At 40.0% G+C, this 27,732-nt stretch overlaps 1 protein-coding gene across 3 annotated transcripts in view; it reads left to right on the plus strand.

Annotated features, from left to right (window-relative positions):
• The window catches only part of LOC101746939 (tyrosine-protein phosphatase 69D), a 64,085-nt gene extending 37,155 nt beyond the window's left edge, over positions 1-26,930 (plus strand). For all 3 annotated transcript variants that reach the window (XM_038020912.2, XM_062676641.1, XM_062676642.1), the window contains 16 exons: positions 30-136; positions 1,624-1,733; positions 2,841-2,965; positions 3,341-3,470; positions 3,559-3,738; positions 5,122-5,333; positions 5,404-5,504; positions 5,845-5,969; positions 8,016-8,210; positions 9,053-9,202; positions 10,729-10,903; positions 11,647-11,762; positions 12,480-12,611; positions 13,163-13,308; positions 13,907-14,042; positions 14,657-26,930. In XM_038020912.2, coding sequence (XP_037876840.1) covers positions 30-136; positions 1,624-1,733; positions 2,841-2,965; positions 3,341-3,470; positions 3,559-3,738; positions 5,122-5,333; positions 5,404-5,504; positions 5,845-5,969; positions 8,016-8,210; positions 9,053-9,202; positions 10,729-10,903; positions 11,647-11,762; positions 12,480-12,611; positions 13,163-13,308; positions 13,907-14,042; positions 14,657-14,728 — 2,212 coding nt within the window. In that variant the 3' untranslated portion in view covers positions 14,729-26,930. The remainder of the gene's footprint in view (positions 1-29; positions 137-1,623; positions 1,734-2,840; positions 2,966-3,340; positions 3,471-3,558; positions 3,739-5,121; positions 5,334-5,403; positions 5,505-5,844; positions 5,970-8,015; positions 8,211-9,052; positions 9,203-10,728; positions 10,904-11,646; positions 11,763-12,479; positions 12,612-13,162; positions 13,309-13,906; positions 14,043-14,656) is intronic.
• Positions 26,931-27,732: the final 802 nt, after the last annotated feature.

The following is a 27,732-nucleotide window of genomic DNA, read 5'->3' on the forward strand; positions in this document are numbered from 1 at the left end:
TATGCTTTGTACTTTTTTTTTAAAAACAGTCAAAGCCCGCTCTTGGAAAGTATTGAAGATAAGGAGAAGGAATGGGCGCCCTTCGACAGACCTTTGGATCCCAACGCTGACTACACGCTCTACGTCGAACTCATACGTAAGTATAAATCACGGTAGGCAGCGGCTTGGCTCTGCCCCTGGCATTGCTGAAGTCCATGGGCGACGGTAACCACTCACCATCAGGTGGGCCGTATGCCCGTCTGCCTACAATGGCAATAAAAAAAAATCATATTTATTTTTAATTGCTAAGGTAGGTAGACGACCTCGCGGTCCAATCAATGTCAAATTGTCAATATCATCACCTCGGCTCGATTTTATAGCAGGCTTTATAGGCTACCCCGCCTTTCAAACTGAAACGCATTACTCCTTCAGTCAGAAACAGGCAGAGTACCTACCACCAGTATGATGATGATGCTAAGCCCAAATGTTTTTTCGAGTGTAAATTTATTACGTCCGTCTGGTGTAGTGGTAAGTGACATGGTCACTACACAAGGGGGTCGCGGGTTCGAATCCCGCCAAGGGAAGATATTTGTATGATAAATATAAATGTCTTTTCCAGGGTTATGGATGTATATTAAATATATTTATGTGTATAATAAAAATCTTATGTTTATTTCCGTTATCTGGTACCTGTAACACAAGTTCTTTACGAACTTATAACGGGACCAGTTAAAAAAAAAATATTATAACAATAGTTCAAATAATTGTTGAGCATCTGTGAAAGTGCACAAATATTGGAAAATAAAACCTAGTCGTTGACAAGGTCCATTGTAAAAGTTTCCGTAAATTATTACCATTTTACTGAGAGTTTATTTAATTCCATCACATTTCGTTTCGTTTAATTTTATCTGAATTTATTAAAGTGTGAACTTCATTTCATTTCGCCTCATATCGATTTTCATATTAATTATAATAGAGAAGATAATATAAGAGTCGATTCCAAATCGAAAATTTAGCTTTCAGTTTTTCATACCTTCATCTTTCTTATACCTTTAAACGAGCAATTCTTGTATATATAATCTGAATCTCGGAAATGGCTCCAACGATTTTTATAAAAATTAATATACAGGAGATTTTGGGGGCGATAAATCGATCTAGCTACGATTTATTTTCAGAAAATGTTATTTTATTCGTGTTTTCAATAATCAACTTTATCGATATCAACTTAATGACTCTCCCCGACATCTATTGGCGAATAATAATACTATTTTTCATAATTGAGAGCAACTAACTGCTATAAAGACACAATAACACTAAAGCTATTTCAGCAGATGGCGTTGTTAATCCACCCGAAGCCACTTAAAAATGCCTAAACGATCTTGGAATATTTCATCATTTTATCAATATGTAATTCGTATTTAAATATAATTTCTAAAAAACACATTTTATCACAAAAAAAAAATACGGTCATTGTCTTGTAAATAATTATGTCCCATTCTTCTTCTTCTTTTTAAGTATGGCAATTAACTTCTTGCGACGCCGTTGTTGTCATGGACGAATTTAAAAAAAGAATTTTAAAAAATGTTATATAGCCAAACGCTATGGAGTTGATTAATTGAGAGGGTGTGTCTGTTGTGTCGGCAGCGGGCGTGCCGCACGAGGAGCCGCTGTACAGCGTGTTCCTGAACCTGCTGCGCGCCGCCGCGCCCCCCGCGCCCCCCTCCACGCCCTCGCCGCTCGAGCTCATCCTGCAGGTCCGCACCGCGTGCACTAGGGATGATCGATATTAGAAAAAACATCGATGTTAACTTCGATTTAAAAGTATCGATGTAAGATAAACATCGATATCTTTGCTAGGAAATAAAGCTGTCTATTTTATTTATTACTAGCGGCCCGCTCCGGCTTCGCTCGGGTCTTGAACAAAATTAATAATTATAATTTTAATGAACTTTTATTTTCATTTAAATATTATTTGTTTTTATCTATTTTTTCATCATTTTTGTATTATTATTTTTCTAATTTTCGTAACAATATTGAAGTTTTAGTAAGGATCCCTATTTTTCTCAATAAAGATTATAGCCTATCTCACTCGGGAGTAGTGTAGCTTGCAAACAGTGAAAGATTTTTTTAAATCGGTTCATTAGATTCGGAGCCTATTCAATACAAACAAACAAACAAATCTTTCCTCTTTATAATATTAGTATAGATACGTGTTTATTAATTAAAACTACGCCTTACGGATTATAAGCGGGCGTTTAATCACATCACACTCATCACACTTCACAATTTAAATTTTCTTAATTTCACACACATTTATGTAGTACGGCGTACTTTGATTACGGTAATCAGTGTCATCTGGTTTAAAATAGTTGTACTACTTAGGGACTCACTAGCTAGAAAGTACATCCACCGCTAGATGGCCCTAAAAGATATATAGGCGTTTCGATAATTCGATATTTTATTCACATAACATCGATGTGTCGATGTTATTTATTTATTTGGGAAACAAACAGTACAATACAAACATAATATTTAAAAAAATATAGCTAAAACAATAACCAAATATGTTTCCACAGTCAAAATCGCATATAAGTAGAAAGGGAACAGAGAAGAGAAATTTAGAATACACATCCACATGTTATTTTGTACATCAACTTACACTATAAAACTATAATACTCATCGGACTAAATCACCTTATAAATATTTTAAAATAGCTTATCTATATGCTACAAGTGACAAGCAAAAGATGTCAGCATCAGAGAACTTAGCGAAACCAAAACATCGATGAGTATCGACCATCCCTAGCGTGCAGTGGCGCGTCCCTAGGGTCGGTAAGTGAGCTGACAGTGTGCGCGCGCAGGTGACGTGCGGCGTGGCGGCCGCGGTGCTGCTGGCCATGCTCGCGTTCTGCGTGCTGCAAGCGCACCGCTTCAGGAAGCCGCCGCACGCGCACCTCGAAATGAACCCTATACAGTCGGCCTTAAGGTACACTTCATGCGAACATTGCTGTATGAAACAATATTAAAATCTTTAATATTCTTTGGTACATTAAAAAATGTTTGCACTATTTAACTTCTACTTTCCATCGGATGACAATTGTTCGTCTAGTGCTAGCGTACGCTCTGGGTCGCTAGCCATGTCGGTGCCTACAGTCGGTGAGATAAAAACCGCCACTTACTTTGAGGCATGAGGTCAACGTCTTAATGATACGGCCATTTAATCAAAGCCATTTATAATGCGGTTCTTGTATAGTTTTTATGGGTTCAGATACCAAGGTACAGTTTTTTAACACTGAATCGTTCGAATAAGATTTAATAAAAAATCATGCGGGTACCACGCACACTGTCGTGCTCTGTGCAGCTGCATGGGGCTGGGCGGGCGCGGCGCGGGCGTGCGGGCGCGGGCGGCGCCGGTGCCCCGCGAGCAGCTCGCCGCCGCCTACCTGCAGCGCCAGCTCGACTCCGACTACGGCTTCCAGAACGAGTTCGAGGTAACGTCGCCGGCCGTCGACCCCGCGCGCACTTCGCCGTACACTGCGGGCCAGTGCGGGCTCACTACATGCCTCGTGTTGTGCGCAGTCCCTGCAGTCGGAGTGCCACGCGGACCGCACCACGCACGCGTCGGAGGCCCGCGAGAACCAGCACAAGAACCGCTACCCGGATATCAAGGCGTACGACCAGACCAGGGTCAAGCTCTCGCAGATCGACAGCATCACCGGCTCCGACTACATCAACGCCAACTACGTCATGGGGTACCAGGTCAGTCGCATCCAAACCGACCTTAGTGCGAGCGCTCACCTACTCTTCATACGAACGTGTCGGAGTTGCCATTTGACTATGAAGATTACTATCGCATTATCAACTAACATTTGCTGAAATTATTTCCCCCCTTCCCGCTGAGTGGCCCGGGCTGCCCGGTGAACCCGCAGAAGTCCCTGGGCCACCAGCGATCCCTTCACACAAAAATAAAACATTACCCACGTTGAAATATTAGATTAGTGCGCATGCAATGTCGGATTGTTTTAGTGAATTTCTAAAACTGCATATGTTTTTTCATTAGCTGTGTGGTCTCATACACTCGGTACGTTTCGATGCATATCTTAAAAAAAAATTAAGCACCAAATTTTTCAGACTGTATCCATTTTCATACTGTTAAAGCTCCTGATAAAGTTACTGGTTTACTGTGAAACCATATCAAAACCTTAAATACAATTGGGTTGGCGAGAGATCCGGTGAATGCGCTGAATGTTGCAAATTTCTACACTTAGATTCGATTTAATATCACGTTTTTCACACACACAAATCATAAATGTTCAAGCCAATGTTCGACCATTAGTAGCTTCCCCCTGAACGCCTGGTCTGTATTGCGTGCAGCTTTGTCAGAATTATTATTGGAAGAGCAACGTTAGCCCCTGGCCCAATAGCCCGCACCCTCCCAACCCCCTCGAGATCAGAACTCGGCAGGATAAGGAGACTCACACGACCCACCCCACGACATGTCATGTGCACCAATCTAATGTATTGTTTGTTTCTCTACGCCTCCAAAGGACCCTACGAATCCCATTCAACAGGTAATCATTACTTGATAAAGCACGAGCCTTAACGTCGGATGTCCACACGAGTTAAAATAAACCATTTGAATTTTTGTAGTCCTTGTGATACCTTAGTTGCTTTTTATAGTTCGTCTTAATACTTGTGTAGTGGAGATTCGATTTTAAGCCTCTGATAATAAAATAAGAAATGTAATATGTACATAACTTCAGGGACAAAATTGAGCTTTATCGATTACAAAATAAAATGAAAGTTTTTGCTTGTCCGAACGAAACTGACATTCGGCCGCCTTCTTTTTTTATTTATTTTTTTATTGCTTAGATGGGTGGACGAGCTCACAGCCCACCTGGTGTTAAGTGGTTACTGGCCTACTTGGCCCATAGACATCTACAACGTAAATGTGCCACCCGCCTTAAGATATAAGTTCTAAGGTCTCAGTATAGTTACAACGGCTGCCCCACCCTTCAAACCGAAACGCATTACTGCTTCACGGCAGAAATAGGCAGGGTGGCGGTACCTACCAGCGCGGAATTACATGAGGTCCTACCACCAGTAAGCCTTCGAATTAAATGCTTTCAACTTTACAATCAGGACCGTAAGAAGTTCATCTGCGCTCAAGGACCGACGGACGCCACCGTCAACGACTTCTGGCGCATGGTGTGGGAGCAGCGCATCGAGCTCATCGTCATGCTCACCAACCTCGAGGAGTACTCCAAGGTCAAGTGCTCCAAGTACTGGCCGGACGAGGTGCGCGGCGTCAAGGCCTTCGGGAGCATCGCCGTGACCCACGTCGCCGAGAAGCGGTGAGGGATAGGGCTCCCCGGGCGCCGCCCCCGCCCCGACACACTGCTAACGCCACTCCGCTGTCCCCAGGTACTCGGACTACATCGTCAGGGAGCTGAGGATCACGAAGCAGCAGCCCTCCGAGGGGCAGCCCGTCATCGAGAACAACGGCGTCGCCAAGAGAAACGGCGGTGAGCGCTGCCATAATAATAATTGGGTCACAACAGCTTTAGCCGAAGAAGACATGGATGAAATGTGTGAATGATGATATGAGAGAGAGAGGAGTGAGGGTTGAGATGACGGTTGATAGAAGAGAATGGAAGAGAAGAATTAGCTGTGCCGACTCCACCTAGTGGTATAAGGTGGAGACAAAGAAGAAGAACAGCTTTAAGCCATAAACATCAGTCGCACGTTCACCTCTGGAGTGAGACATCTAATTCCGGTCCGTAGAGCGCTGTCCCTGTCGCACGGAGTGTGTACCCGGGCGCTGGGCTCGTGGAACCCTCGATCACGCGTTCAATTCCCCGACAGATATAAAGGAGCCGCAGGAGTGGAGCGAGGAGGGCGAGGCCCGCGTCGTCCGACAGTATCACTTCCTGATGTGGAAGGACTTCGGGGCGCCCGAGTATCCACAGTCGATCCTTAAGTTCATCAAGGTAAGGGCTATATTTGATCACCTCAACAACCTCAACAAAAACGACACTCTGACAGCTGTCAGATTTACATATTATATATTATTATAGTCTAGTCTAGTGTTGCCCCAACCTTCAAACCGAAACGCATTACTGCTTCACGGCAGAAATAGGCAGGGTGGTGGTACCTACGCGTGAGAACTCACAAGAGGTCCTACCACCAGTATTTTTGGCATTATTATTATTTATTATTTTATTATTAGCAGTATAATAGCCGGCAAACTTCTTGAGCATTTGTCGACGTAGTGGGGGTAAGTTTGCGCATGGTACACTCACGTGCAAAACATTATGTACTCTGCGTCATAATGCTATTAAATTATTAAAATCAACATATGTATTTATTTATATATTTATGAGAACATCAACAAAAAATATAGGTTAATAATTGTAATAATTTAATCTTGGGGTAAAATTGATATTCCTTCTATTAAGTCAAAACTAGAGCTGTTGCCAGGTCTTGGTTCAGTTGAAGCGAAGCTGGTATTTGTAATTTTTTTTTTCGTTATCATAATCATCATCACTTTTTATCACCCGAGTTGCTATCATCGTGATGAGTCGACATAGGGATCATCGGTGTAGTTTACAACTCGGTCGGTTCGGTCTACTTTTTTGTCTATAATTAATTATTTTTTGAAGATATTCGATTCGTAGTAATCGAATGTTACTTTTTTCAATTACCAGCTTCCGATTATTTTCTGTTTTTTTTTTCCATCTGAAGCCTAGCTCTTTCATAATTCGTCGTAAACTTCATTCCGAGCCATTAAAATGTATATCTTCTTTAAAATTTTCGAAGCCTTTGTACGGTACGGAGTTTCGCTGCTTGTTATGTAGTTATTATGATTACATCTTTTTATTACAGATTGAATGAAACTATCCATTCCGGTAACTTTCTTCTTCCCTGATCTTTTCTTACCCGGAGTCCCAAGCACGATGAGCAAGCCAGAGCCTTTAGCTTCGTTAATAATGCACCTAACAGCACTCACGGATGTTTTTGTTGCTTTCGAAGTCTGTTTTACTTTTTCTATATCATTCTTCCCCTGTTTTATAATGAAGCAATATACGTCGTACACAACTTTTCTACCCTTTCTTTTGAATACTACACCAGTTTGTCGCGGCATAGTGTATTTTTTTTAAAAAATCAACAAACACTCAACAAATAGCAATGGCAACAAAGTCAACAAGCAATTATAACAAATAACTTAACGATTAATAACGATAGACTTTTCACTGTACGCAAGCGTACTTTTGGGAGCAAGCGGAACGAGGGCGCGGTGCGGGACGCAAGGTTCGACTGATCTACCAATAACGCGCTCGATACGATTTCCCCTGCCGTCGCGCCTCACCCTCACCACCAAAGTGATCTAAAATTCGGTTCTGCGCAGTCAAGGTCATTTGCTCACGAAGTTTGCCGGTTACTATACCTATTTTTATTTTTTCCTAGCATATAGAAAAGCTATTTTGGAATATTTGTAAGGTGATTTAGTCCGATGAGTATTACTAAGTTTTATAGTGTAAATTGATGTAGATAATAATGTGTGCGTATTGTGTTGCTTTTGTGTTTTTTCTGTTTTTTTGTGTATACTTAAATTACTCTTTTTTTTTTTCTTTATTCACTCTCAACTTATATGTGATGATGATGGTGGAAACGTGTTTGGTTATTTTATGTGTTAGGTTTAGCATTTTTTAAATCTATATATATAAAAATGAATTGCTGTTCGTTAGTCTCGCTAAAACTCGAGAACGGCTGAACCAATTTGGCTAATTTTGGTCTTGAATTATTTGTGGAAGTCCAGAGAAGGTTTAAAGTGTAGATAAATATAAAAATGCTCGAAATTAAATAAAAATAGCAATTTTGTTTTTCCATTAATGTGTCCCCCGTCGCGTCGGACGGATTCCTTTTGGTTGTTTTAAGTTTATTTTACAAAAGTTTAGAGGTATTTTATTTATCGATTGAAGCACTACGAAGTCTGCCGGGTCAGCTAGTATAATATGTACTGTTGCGTGTTGCAGCGCGTGAACGAGGCGTGGGCGGCGGGCGCGGCGGGCGGCGCGGCGGCGGTGCACTGCTCGGCGGGCGTGGGGCGCACGGGCACGCTGGTGGCGCTGGACGTGCTGCTGGACGAGCTGCGGGAGCGCCGCGCCGTGTCCGTGCTGCCCACCGTCGCCGACCTGCGCCGCCAGAGGAACTTCCTCGTGCAGTCGCTGGTCAGTCACGTAGTGCAGGACGCCCTCCTGCTAGACAGTGACTGGTCACGTCATTTCGGATTCTCCCGATCCACTAACGGTGCTTTTAGGTACCTCAAGCATCGGTCAGCGTTCGCGCCGAGCCCGTCACTTGCGACGAAGGGCTCGACGAGTAAATTAACCCTCAGACACAGCCCACTGAGTTTCTCTGGCCGGATCTTCTCAGTGGGTCGCGTTTCCGATCCGATGGTAGATACTCCGAAGCACCGCTCTTGCTAGGGTTCGTGTTAGCGACGTCATCAGGTTTGAGCTCCGTGAGCTCACCTACTAGTTAAGATTACGCTGATATAGCCTCTCAAGGCTCTCAGTTAGGTAGGAAAAAAAAAGAAAGGTCAGTAACACAACACCCTCTGGAACGGAACCCTATCTACTTTAAGCGACATTTATGCAACTGGTGATAGGACGTCTTGTGAGTCCGCACGGGTAGGTACCACCACCCTGCCTATTTAAGTCGTGAAGCAGTAAAGCGTTTCGGTTTGAGGCTAATACTGGAGATCCTAGAACTTATGTCCCAAAGTGGGTGGCGCATTTACGTTGTAGATGTCAATGGGTTCCAGTAACCACTTGACACCAGGTGAGCTGTGTGCTCGTCCACCCATTTAAGCAATAGGTAGGTAGCGGCTTGGCTCTGCCCCTGACATTGCTGAAGTCCATGGGCGACGGTAACCACACACCATCAGGTGGACTGTATGCTCGTCTGCCTACAAGGGCAATAAAAAAAAAATATCCCTTCACCGTGGAAGTCAATCGTGAACATTTGTCGAGTACGTATCTCATTAGAGAAATCGCGTGCGCGTCCACAGAAGCAGTACATATTCGTGTACCGCGCGCTGGTGGAGTACGCGCACTACGGCGACACGGAGCTCCCGGCCGCGCAGCTGCGGGCCGCCGTGGACCGCCTGCGGAGCACCCCCGATGGCGCCGACCGCAGCCTCATGGAGGTCGAGTTCGAGGTAACGCGCTCCTACGTGCTGTTGTTCTTCTTCGACACGTTTATATATTATACATGTACAGAAAAACACGTGTCGAACTTGGGGACTGCCGCGGTAATTGCATAGCATTTTTTATCAACTTATGCAATTATAAGGGGCCATCCATAAAGTACGTCACACGTTAATGGGGAGGGGGGGTATCACCGAAGTGTGACATCGTGTGACAAGGGGCATGGGGGGGTCAATACTTTTGTGACGTCACATGTTAAAATTTAAAATACTAAAACGCAAAGTTTGTATGTGAATTAAAAATTTTTAAAATTTACAAACTTGATCTATATTTATTAATAATTTAGCATTCTCGCTATGCGATAATCTCTCATGCAACGTCATTTAACTTCTAGAGCGGCGCAGTAATGCAAGTGAGACACTCAAATTAGGATGTTCCTGACGTTCAAATTCAGAACGAAAATGAAGTGCCTGATTTACCAGTAATAGCTGATATAAAAGAGTGGATCCAAAGTCCATGGACACTCGATAATTAAGTTTTTTATCTTTAATTAATATAATTAATCGTTTATTATTTTCTAACTAGTCGTTTGTTTTTTCGGTTTTATGAAATGTTGGACTTTATGTTGATTTTATTAGATTATTATTTAATAAAAATAAGTAAAAAATGAAAATAGCTGTTTTCTCTCGATTATTTTTAAATACATACATAAATTTAAAAAATGTGTGACGTCACATCAGGAGGGGGGGGGTTATAAAAATGTGACAACCTGTGACAAGGAGGGGGGGAGGGGTTCAAAAGTCCTAAAATTCGTGTGACGTACTTTATGGATGGCCCCTAATTAGACAATAATAATTTAATATTCAAACAATAATAAGACCACGCTGTATTTATAAACATTAACAAAAGTAAAACATTAACTGTCCCCTTACACTCATAAGCTAGACCGCGCGAGAGAGAGACGGGCAGACTTTTCATGATGCGCATGCAGTGCGACGTCACGCCGCGCGCTTATTCACAAACACTACACAAGCGCAACGTGTGAATGTGTTGAACGCGAGCCACATGGTAGGCGGAGTAGGGAGATTTAGGTTTTATTTTCGTTACGGAATTTCTTGATTCGGTCGCCACGATAAAAGCTATTAAAACTTCTTTTATGTAATTTTTATATAAAACCTTTTGTTCTTTTTTTTTAAAATAAATTTTTCATGTATAGATTGGCTGAACTCTCTATCATGGAGAAAAAAGACAAGTTTTATTTAATTCAAGAATACTGTGTAAAATAATTTGTGGAATACAAAGGCTTTAAATGTTGTTTCCTTAATATTGTACAGAAAACGCAATTAAATCTTTTATTATTTATTATTTAACCACTTTTAAAATATTTCATATCATTATATACATATATATGTACTAACTTCTAATTAAAGTTGATCAGTTCAATGTACATGTAGAAATGGTCATCTTTAATTTATAACAAGCAAGAATGTTCAATTTGCTCGGCGTAGTTTAAAATGTATAAACGATGCTCCGACAGAAAGTGCTTAAGGGTCCGGTGGAGGAGCCCCCGCGGCCGTGCGCGGGCGGCGCCGAGGAGCTGCGCTGCAAGAACCGCAGCCAGGAGCACCTGCCCTACACCAGGAACCAGGTCATCCTGGCGCCGCTGCCCGGCCGGGACTACTCCACATACATCAACGCTTCCTTCATCGAAGGTACGTCGCGGTCCGGCACGGGGTTGGGCCCAGGGACTAGCTCAGGGAGGCCTGGGCACTGGAAGCTTCTGATTAACGGTGACCGGGCTTGTTGTGAAAACAACTATTTTAAATTTAAAAATACAGTAGCAGACCCGGCCACACATTGCTGTGGCTAAGGTTTTTGTTTCTATATAATACGCGGCGAGCTATGCTAATACCAAAAATTGACAAAGTAAGAACAATTGGATTTCACTGTATTGCGTTTACTACGAAATAAATTTCACTTATACTTTACCCGCAGCAACACGTGGTGTTTATACCATTAAATTGTAGCTTATGTGAAACTTGGTATTTTTAACACAGCGCCATCTAGGAGATATTAATGTCAGACAGTATTACTATTGTCTGTGAAAACTGATTTAAGGCGCCATCAGCTGTTTTAGACTTATGAAACTTACAATTAATAACAAAAATCAACATAACAAATCATTTTATTGTTAATTAATAAATATTGCGACCATTAATCGAAATAAAAACCAGCCTATCTTTCAAGTTGGATCAAATTGCACACGGTGTGCAAATTTCATTTAAAATCGGTTAAGTAGTTTAGGAGTCCATCGCGGACAAACAACGTGACACGTGATTTATATATATTAAGATTTTAATTATTAACCATCGGTTACACTTGCAGGTCATAGATTTTGCAAAAGATTGACATTAATATAAGAATGTATTTATTGTTTAATTGTGTTATTTTCCAGCATACGACAACTGGGAGGGCTTCATCATAACCCAGGACCCGCTGCCCAACACCATCGCGGACTTCTGGAGGATGGTCTCCGAGCACAACGTGTCCACCATAGTCATGCTGAGCGAGGTGCGTGCAACACTCAATTAAACAGCTGCATAATATTGTCAACTTTACCTGCTGCCTCAATCTGCTACCGGAGGATCTTCAGCTACTTCGGTCACATTGCCCGCCGACAGCCGGATAACTTAGACAAGTGGTTGTGAAGGGCAAGGTGGTGTGATCAAATGATCAATCTAACCGGGGTGCCAGTCGCAACTGACTTACAAGAAGCTGAGAACAGGACGAAGTGGAAACGGCTCAAGGGAACAATTCACAGTCAAGTTTCAAGGACACGACCTTCAGTAATGAAGAAAGCGACGAAGAAGACCTGCTGTCCAAGGGCACAGGGCCACTCGTCCCAAAGGATGGGAGAGTTCTGTTTACTTTTTCAGTATAATTAAATTTTATTGTACGGGCAAGTGCGCGCGTTATACAGTATACGGATGCATTTTATATCGAAGTTATTCATTTTTGAGTTAGTTCATGTACTGCCGTCAGCGAGGCGTCGCGTACTCGCATAAGTTGTTATCACTATCACATTAGAACGTTGTTTTTTTTCCCACCCATGCTGATAGCTTTGAGAGGCTATTTCAGCTTCGCCCTAACACGTAGGTGAGCTTACGGGGCTCAAACCGGAGTGCCGAAACGTATCAAGGCAGAAACAGGCAGGGTGGTGGTACCTACCAGCGCAGACTCAGGTCCTACCAGCAGTAAGACACTATATTGAGGGTCCGTTGTCGGCAGCTGGGTGAGGGCAAGTGCCCGCGGTACTGGGAGGACGGTGCGGCGCAGTACGAGCAGCTGACGGTGCAGTACGAGGACAGCGAGTCGCTGCCCTACTACACGCGCAGGCAGTTCCGCCTCATCAGCAACAAGGTACCACACCACATACTGTACCACGAGTAACGAGTCACTGTGACTAATAAAGAAAAACTTTTTATTCAATAAATTTTAAATAATTAATTAATAATAATTTAATGGGCGACGGTAACCACTCACCGTCAGTCAGGTGGGCAGTGTGCTCGCCTGCCAACACGGGCAATAAAAAAAAAAAAAAAATTTAACTAACTTTTTTTTTATTGGATTTTCTATACTAGCGTTTTTTTTTTTTAAACTATTATTTATTTTTATATCTTTTAGTTTAAGCAGCATTAAATTATTCATTAATGTACCGCAAATACAAATTTACTAAATGAAAAAAAAATAACCACGCTCAAATGAATTTGTTGTTTTGACTGACAAAAATAAATAACGGATCTACTAATTGTTTAAAATATTGAATTGTCTCCGATCCTTGATGAGTACCTATGCCAAATTTCGAGTTAATCCTACGTTTTGAAGGGGATCAAAATGACAGTGAAAGATTCCGTGACATACATACTAACACGAGTAGCAGTAGCAGCAGTAACGGTTGTGCGGGTCCGCAGGGCGGCGGCGCGGAGAGCGTGCGGCAGCTGCAGTACGTGGGCTGGCCGACGGCGCCCGGCGCGGTGCCCGAGGTCACGCGCGGCGTCGCCGACCTGGCCGACCTCGCCGCGCCCGCGCGCCCGCACCGCCTGCTCGTGCACTGCCAGTACGTACCCGCCTCTCTGTACAGACGTCTACACTCTTCCTAGGGCCCCCAAACTGCGATACTTTAAGATAAATGCTTTTTTGTATGGAAGCTAGCGACACCTTGTAGCAAATGCCTCTAAACTTATATGCTGTTAAAGTTAAGGCATTTCATTATTATACAACTAAACACATAAAATGAGAAATTATTAAATCATACAAGTCCTTATTTGTTATAGACAAATAGATTAAATTTTATCAATTTGTGGTTTCTGAAAAATTTACAAAATCCTTCATTAAAAATAAAATATAGGATAGGTAATGTGCTACTGCCACCTACAGGAACAATGGGAACCTAATCGAAGCGAAGTCATCTAGTGGCCGACGCCCGTAAACATTTTTGTTGAGTGCTTGAGTTGCTTTATCTATAATCAATTTATGTATATTATCTATGACTCTTCCTAAATCGGGCAACGAATGTGTGTCGATTCCACTCTGCCGAAGCACGCCACCCGAAGGGAGCCGATGTTTGCCGTGTAGTCGCGGCTCGCGTCCACTAGATGTCGCGCTTACATACAATGTATATAGAGTAGTGAGTAGTGACAGTGCGTGGCTTGCAGGACGGGGTGCGAGCGCTCGCCGCTGTTCGTGGCGCTGTGCGTGCTGACGGCGCAGCTGCGTGCGGAGCGGCGCGTGGACGTGTGCGGCGCCGTGCGCAAGCTGCGGGCGCAGCGGGACAGGACCATCGACACCTTCGTCAGTACAAACAACCACAGAACACTTTCATATTTATTATTATTTATTTATTTATTCATTGTTAACATAGAAGTAGAAACACAATCATAATTTGCATTTGTGCTTGAACTGGTAGGCAGCGGCTTGGCCCTACCTCTGTCATTACTGACGTCCATGAGCGACGGTGACCACTTACCATCAGGTGGGCTGTATGCTCGTCTGTCTAAAAAGGCAATAAAAAAAACTAACTAATAAAACCTGTATGACTTTTTAGCGGGAATGCAAGGAGTAATTTCACTCCATAATATCATTTTTCATAAAAATAACAATATAAATTAAAATAAGACTTTGCCTAAAGATCTTAGTTACCAGGTTATAAAATCCCTTATAAAAATTAAAACCTGTATCTCAAGCAGCAGTGCTCCTCGTACAAAGAATACATAAGCTATACTTCAATTACACAAAAATAGACAATTACTAGACAAAAATTAAACTGAAATTCTTGGATTGCATTAAACTCCATCCGTCCTCCGTCCATATGTAAGCTTAAAATATTACAATTAACAAAAGTTCTTGAAATTAGTGTATTAAATAATGTATGTCACTTTATAACGATATTATATATTTGTTTCCAGTCGCAGTACGAGTTTCTGCACCGAGCGATCTTAAACTACGCGGAGCTACATAATCTACTAGAAGACAGTTAAATGTATACAGACTTTAAACACATCGGGATAAGGCTTAAAATGCAACGTGAATGTTAGTGTTGATTGCGTCCAAACAGTATTCGCGCGTCGGTAAATAGTTATCAGGCAACACAAGCAAAAGTGCGATATTCATGTTTTTTGACGGATTGAAAATATTCTTTATTTTCTTAACAATTAGGTTGAAACTGTAATGAGTGAAGTCTCGAGGTATGGTTCCGGTAACCATTTACCATTAGACAATCTGTAAGCTCAGAAAGCTTCCTTATATCGCCAGTGGAAAGCTTCGGAATGCTCCGAAGTAGAAATTAATAATTTGTAGACATTGACATTCGCGTTTTTACGTCCATCGTCTGTTGCCGCGTGACGTGACGACGGACGCTGTACAACATAAGGATCTCTCTTTCTCTCACACACACACTCATCCCCTCTCTGTCTCTTTCTCTCTCGTCAAGCAAGCGTGAAGGTGATAGACAGGGACGGCAATACTGATTTGGTGTATTAATTATAATAGATTTAACTTTCCTTTCGTTTAAGTTTTGTATATTTTGTGTATTTGTAATCTTTTTTTTTCATAGTTGACGAAAGAAATGAAAGGGTTGTTTTAAATTCTGAATGTAAATTCTCGCGGACAAGTTTGAATACATTGATGTGTCTGTCTCGCTCCAACACGGCTCAATTAGTACGCGTGCGACCGTGACAGGATCGGTCTGCTGACGTCATCGTCTCGCGTTCACAATATCGTAACCGTGTGTGCTGCGGCGGAGGTAATTTTAACGCACTCCTAATGTGTGCTTAGTGCGAGCTTTTTAACGTTCTCGATCAGGTAAAAGTTAACTTGAATTTGTATGGAGTTGGAACAGTGCGGCAAACGAAGGGAAACTGTTCCAACTCCATACAAATATTTAAGCACACTGAATCATATTGGAAGCTTTATAAGTATAGATATAACACGTAGAGTGGAGGGGAGGAGTGTACATTCAGAAGTTGAAGCATCTCGCGTCCTGATATGGGACTTGCAGTATAGATGAGCGAGTTAGTGTTAGATCTGCCCTAGTTAAGTTCCCGTGAGCCCTGATGCTCCGCGCTATTGTCCAAAGAGATGACGATATTTATAATGTTACGTGCGTATTTATTTTGATAATGATAACAGAGGCCATTTTAATGATATCACTTTTGAATTAAAGTTTTTTTTGTTTTTTTAATAGTAATGTGTCGGAATGAGGTTTTGTGAAAATCTCATCGGGTAAATGTTATTTCAAAGCCAAATCGAGTACCCCAGTGTAGCACAAATATTTGGACGAAGTTGAACGCGCGTGCGCCCGGTGCAGTCGCGCATTACTGGCAACACCGTCGTTGGGCACAGTGTTGCCAGTAATTAATTGTAATAAATTTAAATCGTGCATGGGAAATTCCAATTGCGTGTTCCGCGCTCACAAGAATCGCATGCTCGGACACAAGTGTCCCGGGTCAGCACTGACCGGAGCACGCGCGTTAACTGCGTTAGAAAATTTTTTCGATGTGTTTACAAAGATTTTTTTAAAGTATTTTTTTCGTAAAATGTTTTCTATATATTGAAACGTACGAGGCGACTCGTGCCCGCGACTGTCTAAACGTATTTTCTATATTTAGGATTAACGATAATGTAATTTGTAATTAGATTTTGTACCGACATATTATTAGTATTGTAACGATCTTGTAAAAGTCGAAGTGTGAACGAATGACGGATTTGTATCTGTGCTGTTCTTTGATTCACTGCGGACCGCTTTAAAGAAGTTATTTATTTATTTAAACGTAACTATAGAGAAAACTTATGATTATATTATAGTCTGGAGAATATGAGAAATAATTCGAACTGTTTTTTTTTTTTTTTTTGGTATGCAATTTTGAAAGTGATTGAAACTATATTTAAGTTGTAAATGTATTGTGATATATACATGCTCAAAACATCAAATACTAAGCTTTGTAACGTGAGCACGTCCGACTGTGGGGCTCAGGGTCGTGAGTTCGGTACCGGCGCAATGTTTTCTATTTGTTTCGTTGTTAATATCTAAATAATAATAGCGAGCGAATATTGAAACGTAAACAAATATCTATAGGAACTCTAGTTGGCATGCCACGGGGAATCCCCTATGATTTGTTCATTTACAGTTTGTTCTATGTTATTTGAAAACTTGTAAGCTAATTTTTTTTTATTGCCTGCCTACCGTTAAGTACTCTCCGCAAGCCTCGTTTGAAGAAGGACATGTCATAGCGCTCTGGAAACATCGTGAAGGGAAGCTCATTACAAAGCCGGATGGTGCGTGGGAAAATGATCTCTAGAAACGCACTGTCGATGAACGCAGTGGCTCCAGGTAGTATGGATTAATTTTACTCCAATGGCGGGCGGTGCCTATTCTCAACCGAAAACTAACTTGAACAAAGAACATCACAGATCTGTAAGCTCTCAGTATAAGTAAGTAGGGAGTCAGCCTAAAGCAAGCTTTTCAATTGGGTCCTCGCGTACGTACCGCGCCGCGACTGAGGAACTTCTGAAGAACTAGTCCAGGTGAATACTCGTGATCCATAGAAATCTTAAGTGATTACAGTAGATTGGGGGAAATCGGGACGTTTTCCAATTCAAATACAAATTTTCAGCAGTTTTTGTTAGGGTAATACCAACAAAATTGAGATTAAAACGGTTCCGGAGGCTGATACCATGCATTTATTGAAAAATATACACAAAAACTTTAAAAAACTAGCTTGACCTGATTTACCTTGGCTTTTGGGGTGAATCGGGTCACGTATGTGGAGAATACAGTTCTTCGATAGGGCTGGCACTGTTTAGTTGTTAGGTAGGTACTTACCTTTAGGTAACTAACTTTTTAATATCTCGAATCAGTTACAAAACTCTGATGACTAAATTAAATTATTTTAATATTCTCAAACACTAAATAAAAGTTATTTTCAATTCAACAAATTTAAATCTCACAAATGCATTGTGACAACCCAGATTTGTCCCTATTCTACCCCTAGGCCCATTCCCCCAATCTACGGTAACAGCACGCAATGCAACACAAAACAAAATGGCGCGACGTACACGTGGGGTAAAACGTTTGAAAATGCTAATGAACTTTAATTAAATTATTATTTTGTATGCATCGATAAAGTAATTGGTGCGGCATTCGTCAAATTTCTCCAGTAAAACTGTAACAAACTGGTTTTATTACTTTAATAGATATCTCCTTTAGTTCTTTTGTATCGCTATGTTCGCATTTCTTGTTGTTCGATGACGTCACAACTCAGTTTAATACATTTTAAAATTTATCGCTTCTCCCAGCCACAGTTTGCAAGAGATATCCTTTAATATAATATATAAAAAGATTTACATGCAATTTTACCTATTTGAAAAAAAAATTTTTTTATCTTATAAGATAAAAAATACCTCTTTTAAGTTTTAAGTGAATATCTTCAAAGAATCTGATACCTTAAGGTCCCGGTAACCACGTGACCTCCAGGGACCCGCTTCGAGAAAGGCTGGTGTAAATAATAATATAGTTATTATAATGTTTTTATAACGATGCATACAATATGTATTTGGCCTTAGAATCTACTATTTTTTTTTTCGTATTATAAAATTCCACAAAAATTAGCTTGTAAGAGTTAGGTTAATGCGGAAATTGAAAGAAATTGAATTTAATGGAATGTTGTTGAGAGAAAATAATTTGAGTGCAACAATGCAATTGAAGTAATTAAGTTATCATACAATCGATTGGCACAATGGGGGGCAGTTTAAAAATGATTTTACTCATTTAAAAACATTTTTACCGTTCAATATGGCATATGTGTGTATATTACATGTTGCATATGTAAAATCGGTGATGCAAGTATTCAAAAAGCCTTGGAAATTGTAAACTGATTAAAGCCGTAAGAGAGCAAACAAATTTAGTAGAAATAAAAAATACTAATATAATATATTTACCATCTTTTTCATTACAGATATGTTTTCACGCCTGTTCCTAATCAGTAAGCTACCCGCGTTGCATAAATAATAATTATAATTGATTTATCTATGGGACAATAGCCTTTTGATAATTGATATTAAATATGTCAATTGACTGGTGGTCAACTGAACAGTTCAAAAATGTGTGTCCCGCAGTGATACCTCACATTGTCCTATAAAAGTGTGACGACCATTGGATTAAAGTATAAAATAAAAACGTAAAATAAAACTATAAAGATTTGATGTGCCATACTATTTAGAGATTATTATTATAATTATATTTAATATTTAGTTAATAATTCTTTAACGCATCATATATGACCTTAAAAAAAAAGGTTAACAATATAATTATTTGTTTTCTCTCAGCCACATTCCGTATGCTCTGAAGAGAATGTAAATGAATACAATATTTGTATTAAATTAATTGAGAAGCAAGAAAGGCTCAGATCGCTTCCTAGATAATTATAACAATGCGCTTTTTTTATATAAATTATAATAAATAGATAGACTTTTATACATAGACTGTGTCGATGCTTTGTTTAGTTATTAGCCTTTTTTCACTAGTACTGGTGTTATAATTATCAAACACAGATGTTTTTTTGGAAGTGATTCTAAAAGAATTTGATTTTATATGATATTGAGAGGTGAAAGGTTGTTTGGCTTAAGCGAAATTTATCTTTGTTTAATTAAAGGTCCGTTTTATTTGGTATTAGCATCAACAGTTCGATATTTTTAATTGGACTTCAATTATGTTTATTATTACTTGGGGTAGCAAGGGGGCGTGTAAATAGCCCTCCTGCGGCGGGAGCATATAAAGCGGGGTTGTAGAAAGGCGTGTAAATAGCCGTCCTAAGCGGTATGTGACAAATGTTTGTCACTTATAATTAGCGGAGCGGTAAAACTATATAGCGGTAAACAAAAGCTAGTAATCAAACTAAAGATATAAATTAAATACACATAAGCGAGCGGGCGGGCGGATGATTACACGGAAGCAGCAATAAAATGGCAATAAATTAAAAGAACTTGCACTCACCTGTAGACCTTGCCAGTGACTGTCGTGCGGGCGTCGGCGATGGAAGCACGCGGGGGGCGGGAGGGGGTGACGAAGCTCACGTAGCTTTTCGTAAGCTCAAGCACCACACAATATACAAGTGCCGCCATCTAGGCAGCTAGCGGTAAAGCGTGATCGATCGGGTAGAACCACGCTTTGGATAGTCGCGGTAATTAGTTACTGACAAACTCCAAAGGTGGCGCCATCCCAATAATTCACTAGCATCCCATTACTAAATCCGCGTGACCATCCTGCCCGCCTTGAAAGTTCGCAGGACTTTCAACAAATATATAAAGATACTAAGATAGGAAGCATAAAGCTTAAATAGCGGGAAGTTATTTGAAAAGAAACAAATTTTAATTAATAATAAGCCATCATGAATGTTTACGAGTAGAGTTGAAGCGGTTGATGACATGCGGTACTCTAATTTATTCTAGCGGTAGCGGATATAATTTTACAACTGGACGTTTAAGAAATCCAGATTTCGTTTTTACCAAAGCAACGCGTATAATGTTATCGGCACCTGGATACACCTCTTGTATAACGCCAAGTGGCCAGCGGAGCGGTGGAATGTCATCTTGATGAATAAGAACTACTGTCCCAACCTTCACGGGGTTATCTGATGTACACCACTTCTGTCTGACTTGCAACGTATGCAGGTACTCTAATCTCCATTTCCTCCAATAGGAATTAACCAAACTATCTAACAACGCTTTGCGATTAGTTAGACTCATCTGATTTGCGGACAATTCAGACGCGGGTAAATACTGCAAAGGAGTGGACATCAAAAAATGTGCGGGTGTGAGAATTTCGGGGTTGGGATCTGCGGATAAAAGACATAAAGGTCTGGAATTCATAAGACATTCTATTTGATTCAACACAGTTAACATCTCTTCGTAAGTGAGAATTTGTGCGCCTATTACTCTATTTAAATGAGTTTTAACGGATTTAATGTTTGATTCCCATAAACCTCCAAAATGTGGAGCCCGAGGCGGGATCATCTTCCAAATGATTCGGTATTTAGTTAATTCATCATTCCATGCGGATATAAAATTATTTGAAACTAGAAGTTTATACATTTCATCTAACTGAGCCTTTGCGCCAACAAAATTAGTGCCATTATCTGAATAGATGAAAGAAACTGGACCTCGACGAGATATAAAACGTTTGAAAGCGGCAAGAAATGAGTCCGTGGACAAATCCGAGGCTAACTCAATATGTATAGCCTTTGTCGTTAAGCATACGAACAGGCAAATGTAAGCCTTTTGTGAATGATGACCACGTTTGCGTACAAGCGTTATCTTAAATGGGCCCGCGTAATCTACTCCCGTGTGACAGAAAGCTTTGGCCTCCATTACACGGCTTGACGGAAGGTCAGCCATCATGGGAGTTGGGTGTGAAGGTGATACTCGAAAACATGATTTACACATATGCACTCTTTTTCTTATAACGTTTCTAGCGGACAATATCCAAAAGCGTTGACGAATAATGGACATCAAAAGGTCCGGACCAGTGTGCAAGTTTGTATTATGAAAATAATCAACAATAATATTTATTATGTGATCGTGTTTTGGCAATAAAGCGGGGTGTTGCGTTTCAAACGGTAAATCAGAGCTCGAAAGTCTACCCTGAATACGCAAAATTCCATCTTCGTCAATAAATGGACTAAGTTTACGAATATTTTTCGAAGGTAAATCTAATTTTCTAATGCTGGCAATATCATGACCAAAATATTTAGCTTGAAGAGCTCGAATAATAGCTTTCTCAGCAGTATTTAAATCGGATGCGGTTACAAACTTGTTTCGCGGTAGTTTTCTTATAAATCGAAGTACATAAACAACACAGCGAAGAAGTTTTGACCATGACGAAATTCTCAACCCAAGTTGATATATTGGGGAATCTTCGACAACAGTTAAAGCGGTAAGTGTTACAGATTTTTTCATTTCAGGTATGTCACTTCCAGATTTACAAGGTACAAAAGGTTCAATAGGCCATTGTGAAATAGGATAGCAGGCCCAAGAAGGACCCTGCCACCAAAGCGAGTTATTAATAATTTGTGACGGTAAAAGACCTCGTGACACACAATCGCTAGGATTTTCCTTACCATTAATATGAAAAAAGCGGTCAGGTGATAAATTCTCCTGAATTTGAGCGATGCGGTTTCCTACAAATATTGACCATCTATGCGGGGAAGATTTAATCCAAGAAAGAGCAATTGTAGAATCTGAGAAAGCGTATATAGCGGTGATAGGATGTAAAGAATTATAAGCGTTATAAATAAGTTTAACTAATTTTGACAAAACAAGAGCGGCACAAAGCTCAAGGCGAGCTAATGTAGTTATTTTAACCGGAGAAACCTTTGATTTTGAGCACAATAATCTTAAAGTAATATCTCCTGTGGGATCTGTAATGTGTAAATAAACAACGCAACCGTAAGCGTTCAAGCTTGCATCACAAAATGCAACAATATTTACTTCACAGTCTTTAAAAACTCCAATATGGCGCGGTATTGCGATAGTTGAAAGCAATGGAAGCTCTTTCACAAGTGAAGAGTAGCGGTAAATAATTGTATCTGGAGGTGTATCATCCCAGTCTATTTTAGAATTCCAGAGTTCCTTAATAAGCAATTTAGCGAACAGTATAACTGGAGCAACCAAACCAAGCACGTCGAACAAGCGTGCGACTAAAGATAATATTGTTCTTTTAGTGCACTTTTCATTAGTGTTTGAGCTCGTCATAAAAAATGAGTCATTAGCGGGAAGCCATGCAAGGCCTAAAACTTTCATGGTATTATTAGCATCATCAGAGAAGCTTACAGAAGAGCGGTGCGTTTCTGGAAGGCTATTAAGAAAGGCAGTGGAGTTACTTGCCCATTTTGTTAAATTAAAACCTCCTGATTTAAAGAGTGAAATTAGTTGTTTCGATAGTTTGATAGCTGAAATATCTTCGTGTAGGGATGTGACGAGATCATCCATATATAATTGAGACTCAGCTACACTAGCGGCTTCTGGATAACGATAACATTCTTCTGATGCTAATTGACGTATAGTACGCATTGCTAAATAAGGTGATGACTTTAAACCAAAGGGCAGACAGTTAAAAGCGAAAATGCGAAGTTTATCATTTTTAAAGCGGTACAATATTTTTAAATATTTATGGTGGTCTGTGGTCACCCTAATGCGTAAGTACATTTGTTCCACATCAGCGCACAATGCCACAGGGAACAAACGAAAGCGGAGTAAAAGCAAAAATAAGTCTGCCTGTAAATTTGGACCAGTATGCAAGACGTCATTAAGTGACAGTCCACTAGATGTTTTAGCACTAGCATCAAGAACTACACGTAGTTTAGTGGTAGTCTTGCTTGGGCGGATAACTGCATGGTGCGGTATATAATAACCGTTATCGGTTTCCTTAGCGGTGTCGTTAATTTCAGTTAAATAACCTTTACTAATGTAATCCTGTATAACGATATCGTAATCATCGCGGAGTGAGGGTAATTGAACAAACTTACGTTCGAGCGAAAGAAAACGGCGGTGAGCAACAGCATAAGACTTGCCAAGGTCAGCGGGATTTCTACTAAATGGTAACTCAACCGTATATCGGCCATCATTATCGCGGGTAATTGTAGAAATATATTTGTTTTCACACTCGGCTTCCTCAGGGCTAAGATGACGCTCATGAGGAATCTCCTCTAATTCCCAAAATTTATGTAAAAATGACTCAAGGTCTTTATGCGTTATAGATGAGAAAGTTTTATTTAAAGTGAATGCAGAATGAATTTTAGTATTTTCGAAAGCGGGTGGATTATCAATATAAACTGTACTAGATAGTCACAAAGAGGTATTATTATCATTTATAACAGAAAAATTATCATGTTGCGGTTTCATAATGCCGGTGTAACTCACTTCAGGTACGTCACCCATAAGAACATAACCGAAGGTTGTTTCTACGGCAGGTGGCGCTAGTGAGCCGGTATCTATACGATTACCTAAGTATATATATGGAAATAACTGAGCACCTAACACCATATCAATCACACCTGGAACGTTCCAGTTTGAATCGGCAAGCGGTAAATTACGTATATGATTCATATTTGAGGAATTTATAAAATAAGCGGGTAATTTATCTGTAATACAGTCTACTACTAAAGCGTGAATATAATATTTATTAGGAGAAAATCTAGATTCAATATTTAAATAAACATATCCGTGAATCGGGCGAGCGGTTAATCCAATACCTCTAATATAAGAATTATTTAAAGGTATAATCGGTAATTTAAGTAATTTACAACAATTGACAGTTATTAAATTATTTTGGGAACCATTATCTATTAAACATCTAACTATTTTACGTTCCCCTTTATTCGAGTGAGCGTATATTTGAGCGGTTGATAATAAAATATTACTATTCGATTTTATTTCCGAACTGTGAGTCAACGTGGTAGCGGTCGTATTATTTTGTTGTTGTATCGTTCTGTTAGAGTGTAAACAAGTATTCGAAGCGGCATCATAATGATCGTAACTCTGAACAACAGGTTGAGATTGAACCTGGGACCGACCGTAATCGGGCCGCGCGGCATCACTCGGAATTCCATGTACCTGCGACCGACTGACCTGCCTGTCCATATCAGCGTAGTCATTCGATGGACTGGGTACGCTTTTACTTTTTCGATTCGCCCGTTTATTACCAAAACACAACAAAGTATGATGATATTTCTTACAATTATTGCATGTTAACTTTGATTGACATGCTTTTAATGTATGCGATAAGCTTAAACAATTGATGCAACCCTTGTGCGATTTAATAAAATCATAACGTTCTTGCGGTGAAACAATATTTTTAAATTCATTACAACGATATAACTGCGTGTGGTGCGAGCTCGAGCAAAGATCGCACGTAGATAACGAAACCGGTTTGTTAACCCTTTCAGTGCGGACTGGGTCATTATAACTACTGGAAATAAACGATTTGTGATTTTTAGATTTCTCTATGTTACATTTCGGTGCAGAGCGTTCTAATATTTTTATCTGATCCTGTATGAATTCAATAAACATTTCAGTTGTGGGTATTTCAATACCACGAACCGATGCTTCAAACGAATGTAAAGTTTGAGGATCCAACCTTCTCAGTGAGCATTGTAATAAAATAAAATCAGTCAAATCAAGTAAATTTAATTGTTTTAAAGCGGCAATCGAAGATGAAATTTTTTCAATATACATATTTAAACTATTTGCGGTAGGTGAACAATTTTTTAAATCTAATATATTATTCAGATAATGACATCCTAAAGCTCGTTTATCCTGATATTTACTAATTAGATTCGACCAAATAATATTATAAGTTTCACCTGTGGGTATTATACCAGCGGTTAACTTTAATGCACTATGTGTTAATTTGCCCATTAAATACTGCACACGTTGCGCATCAGACAGTTGCGGGTTATCGTGGATGTTAGCTTTAAAAGCCTGGTAAAATGTTTCCCATCCTTCAAGAGAGCGTCCGTCAAAGGAAGGAAGTGAAATTGTTGGCAATGTTACATTTATGGCGGCGGTAGTTCTCATTACATTTGACGAATTACCAATTGTAATTTTGTTACGAGCGCGTCTTACGTAATTATATAACGTGTCAAAAGACGATAAAGCTGCGTATTCAGGCTCAACTTCGGGGTTTTGCTTTAAATTTAAATCATTGATATCATCCAAATTGCTTTCAAATCTAACACGCATGTCATCAATCGATTCTGATTCGGCAAGAAAAGTTTCAATTAATTCCGAATCAAACTCCGAAATATTTTTTGATTTATTATATAAATCATTAATTTGTGCAAATACTAAATTATTCTTCGCGATAAGTTTCTTTAGTTGTCTATTTTCCATAATGAAGTTTTGAAATAACTGACTAAAAAATAACACTAAATGAACTACGTTAATAAATATAATTCAATATGCGGTTACGAGTTATTATTACTAATAGCGATGAATGTAATTAACTTTTACATACAATACAATACTGTAACAAAATGGCGAATGGGGGTAATCATAAATTAATTCTAATTTTAATTAAAATTTAAGCTGGATCTAATCCAGGCTCGCAGGACCAAACTATGGGGTAGCAAGGGGGCGTGTAAATAGCCCTCCTGCGGCGGGAGCATATAAAGCGGGGTTGTAGAAAGGCGTGTAAATAGCCGTCCTAAGCGGTATGTGACAAATGTTTGTCACTTATAATTAGCGGAGCGGTAAAACTATATAGCGGTAAACAAAAGCTAGTAATCAAACTAAAGATATAAATTAAATACACATAAGCGAGCGGGCGGGCGGATGATTACACGGAAGCAGCAATAAAATGGCAATAAATTAAAAGAACTTGCACTCACCTGTAGACCTTGCCAGTGACTGTCGTGCGGGCGTCGGCGATGGAAGCACGCGGGGGGCGGGAGGGGGTGACGAAGCTCACGTAGCTTTTCGTAAGCTCAAGCACCACACAATATACAAGTGCCGCCATCTAGGCAGCTAGCGGTAAAGCGTGATCGATCGGGTAGAACCACGCTTTGGATAGTCGCGGTAATTAGTTACTGACAAACTCCAAAGGTGGCGCCATCCCAATAATTCACTAGCATCCCATTACTAAATCCGCGTGACCATTACTGGTGGTAGGACCTCTTGGGAGTCCGCACGGGTAGGTACCACCACCCTGCCTATTTCTGCCGTGAAGCAGTAATGCGTTTCGGTTCGAAGGGTGGGGCAGCCGTTGTAACTATACTGAGATCTTAGAACTTATATCTCGAGGTGGGTGGCGCATCTACGTTGTAGATGTCTATGGGCTCCAGTAACCACTTAACACCAGGTGGCCTGTGAGCTCGTCCATCCATCTAAGCAATAAAAAAAAAATAATATATAAATTAATCTGAAATACACAGTGAAAACAAATTAATATCAGTGTTTGATTTTAACTCCAGTTCGGACTGTACAAACTAATATGATACAGTTTTGTTTTGTAAATATCCACTTTAAATCACACGATGCATGTTTAAGTATAGATATCATCAGTTTCGTGTAAATGAAGATATGATTTTGGATTCATTTGGTTTTATTTTTAACAATTTTTCAATGTAAATAAATAATGCAGGTAATTGTAATATGATATTTTTGAAAATATACCACGATATTTAGAAAGTGTGTTTGATTTATTAAGTATATAGCGATTTGGTTCTGATCGCGATATTGTTGAATCAAATCTGTAAGAGTTTGGATTTCTAAAGAGCTTAAGGAAACGACCTTAGATTTCAACACAATAATCCTTTGCCAAGACAAGTACTGACAATGTAGTTCAACAGTATGACGGTAGATGGCGCGAATCGCAATTTTTAATGTAGGCTTTTCTAATATGGGTCCGCTAGAATATACTTTTTAATTTATTTTATGAATCACTATTTTTTAATGTACGATTTATCAACATAAGTCTACTATTTTTATATTTCTTTTTTTTTACTTACATGGGTGGACGAGCTGACGGCCCACCTCGCGTTAGGTGGCTACCGGAGTCCATAGACATCTACAATGTAAATTCCGCCACCCACCTTGAGATATGAGATCGGTCTCAGTTTTTACAGTACAACTACTGACCACCCTGACGCATTACTGCTTCACGGCACAAATAGTCGGGGTAGTGGTACTTATTCGGGCGGACTCACAAGACGTCCTACCACCAATTCTTCAAGCCTGAACACGAGAAATACTTCAGTGATTTCCGTACACCTTCATTTGAATTTTAAGTGTACAAGTATTTAATCGGCATCATGTCTTGGCAGTATCACGCGTTCCTCTGTGCCCAGCCAAACTCTAATTCAAATGTTCTCTAATTCAAATTCTAATGTTACAGATACTTAAATATGGATGTATGTACACAAACAAAATTCATTAAAATATTTTATACTGGTGGGTTAAAATCACGAGATTGAGCCCTAAAAGTAATTTT

This window comes from Bombyx mori, chromosome 27, assembly GCF_030269925.1.
Source record: "Bombyx mori chromosome 27, ASM3026992v2".
NCBI lineage: Eukaryota > Metazoa > Arthropoda > Insecta > Lepidoptera > Bombycidae > Bombyx > Bombyx mori.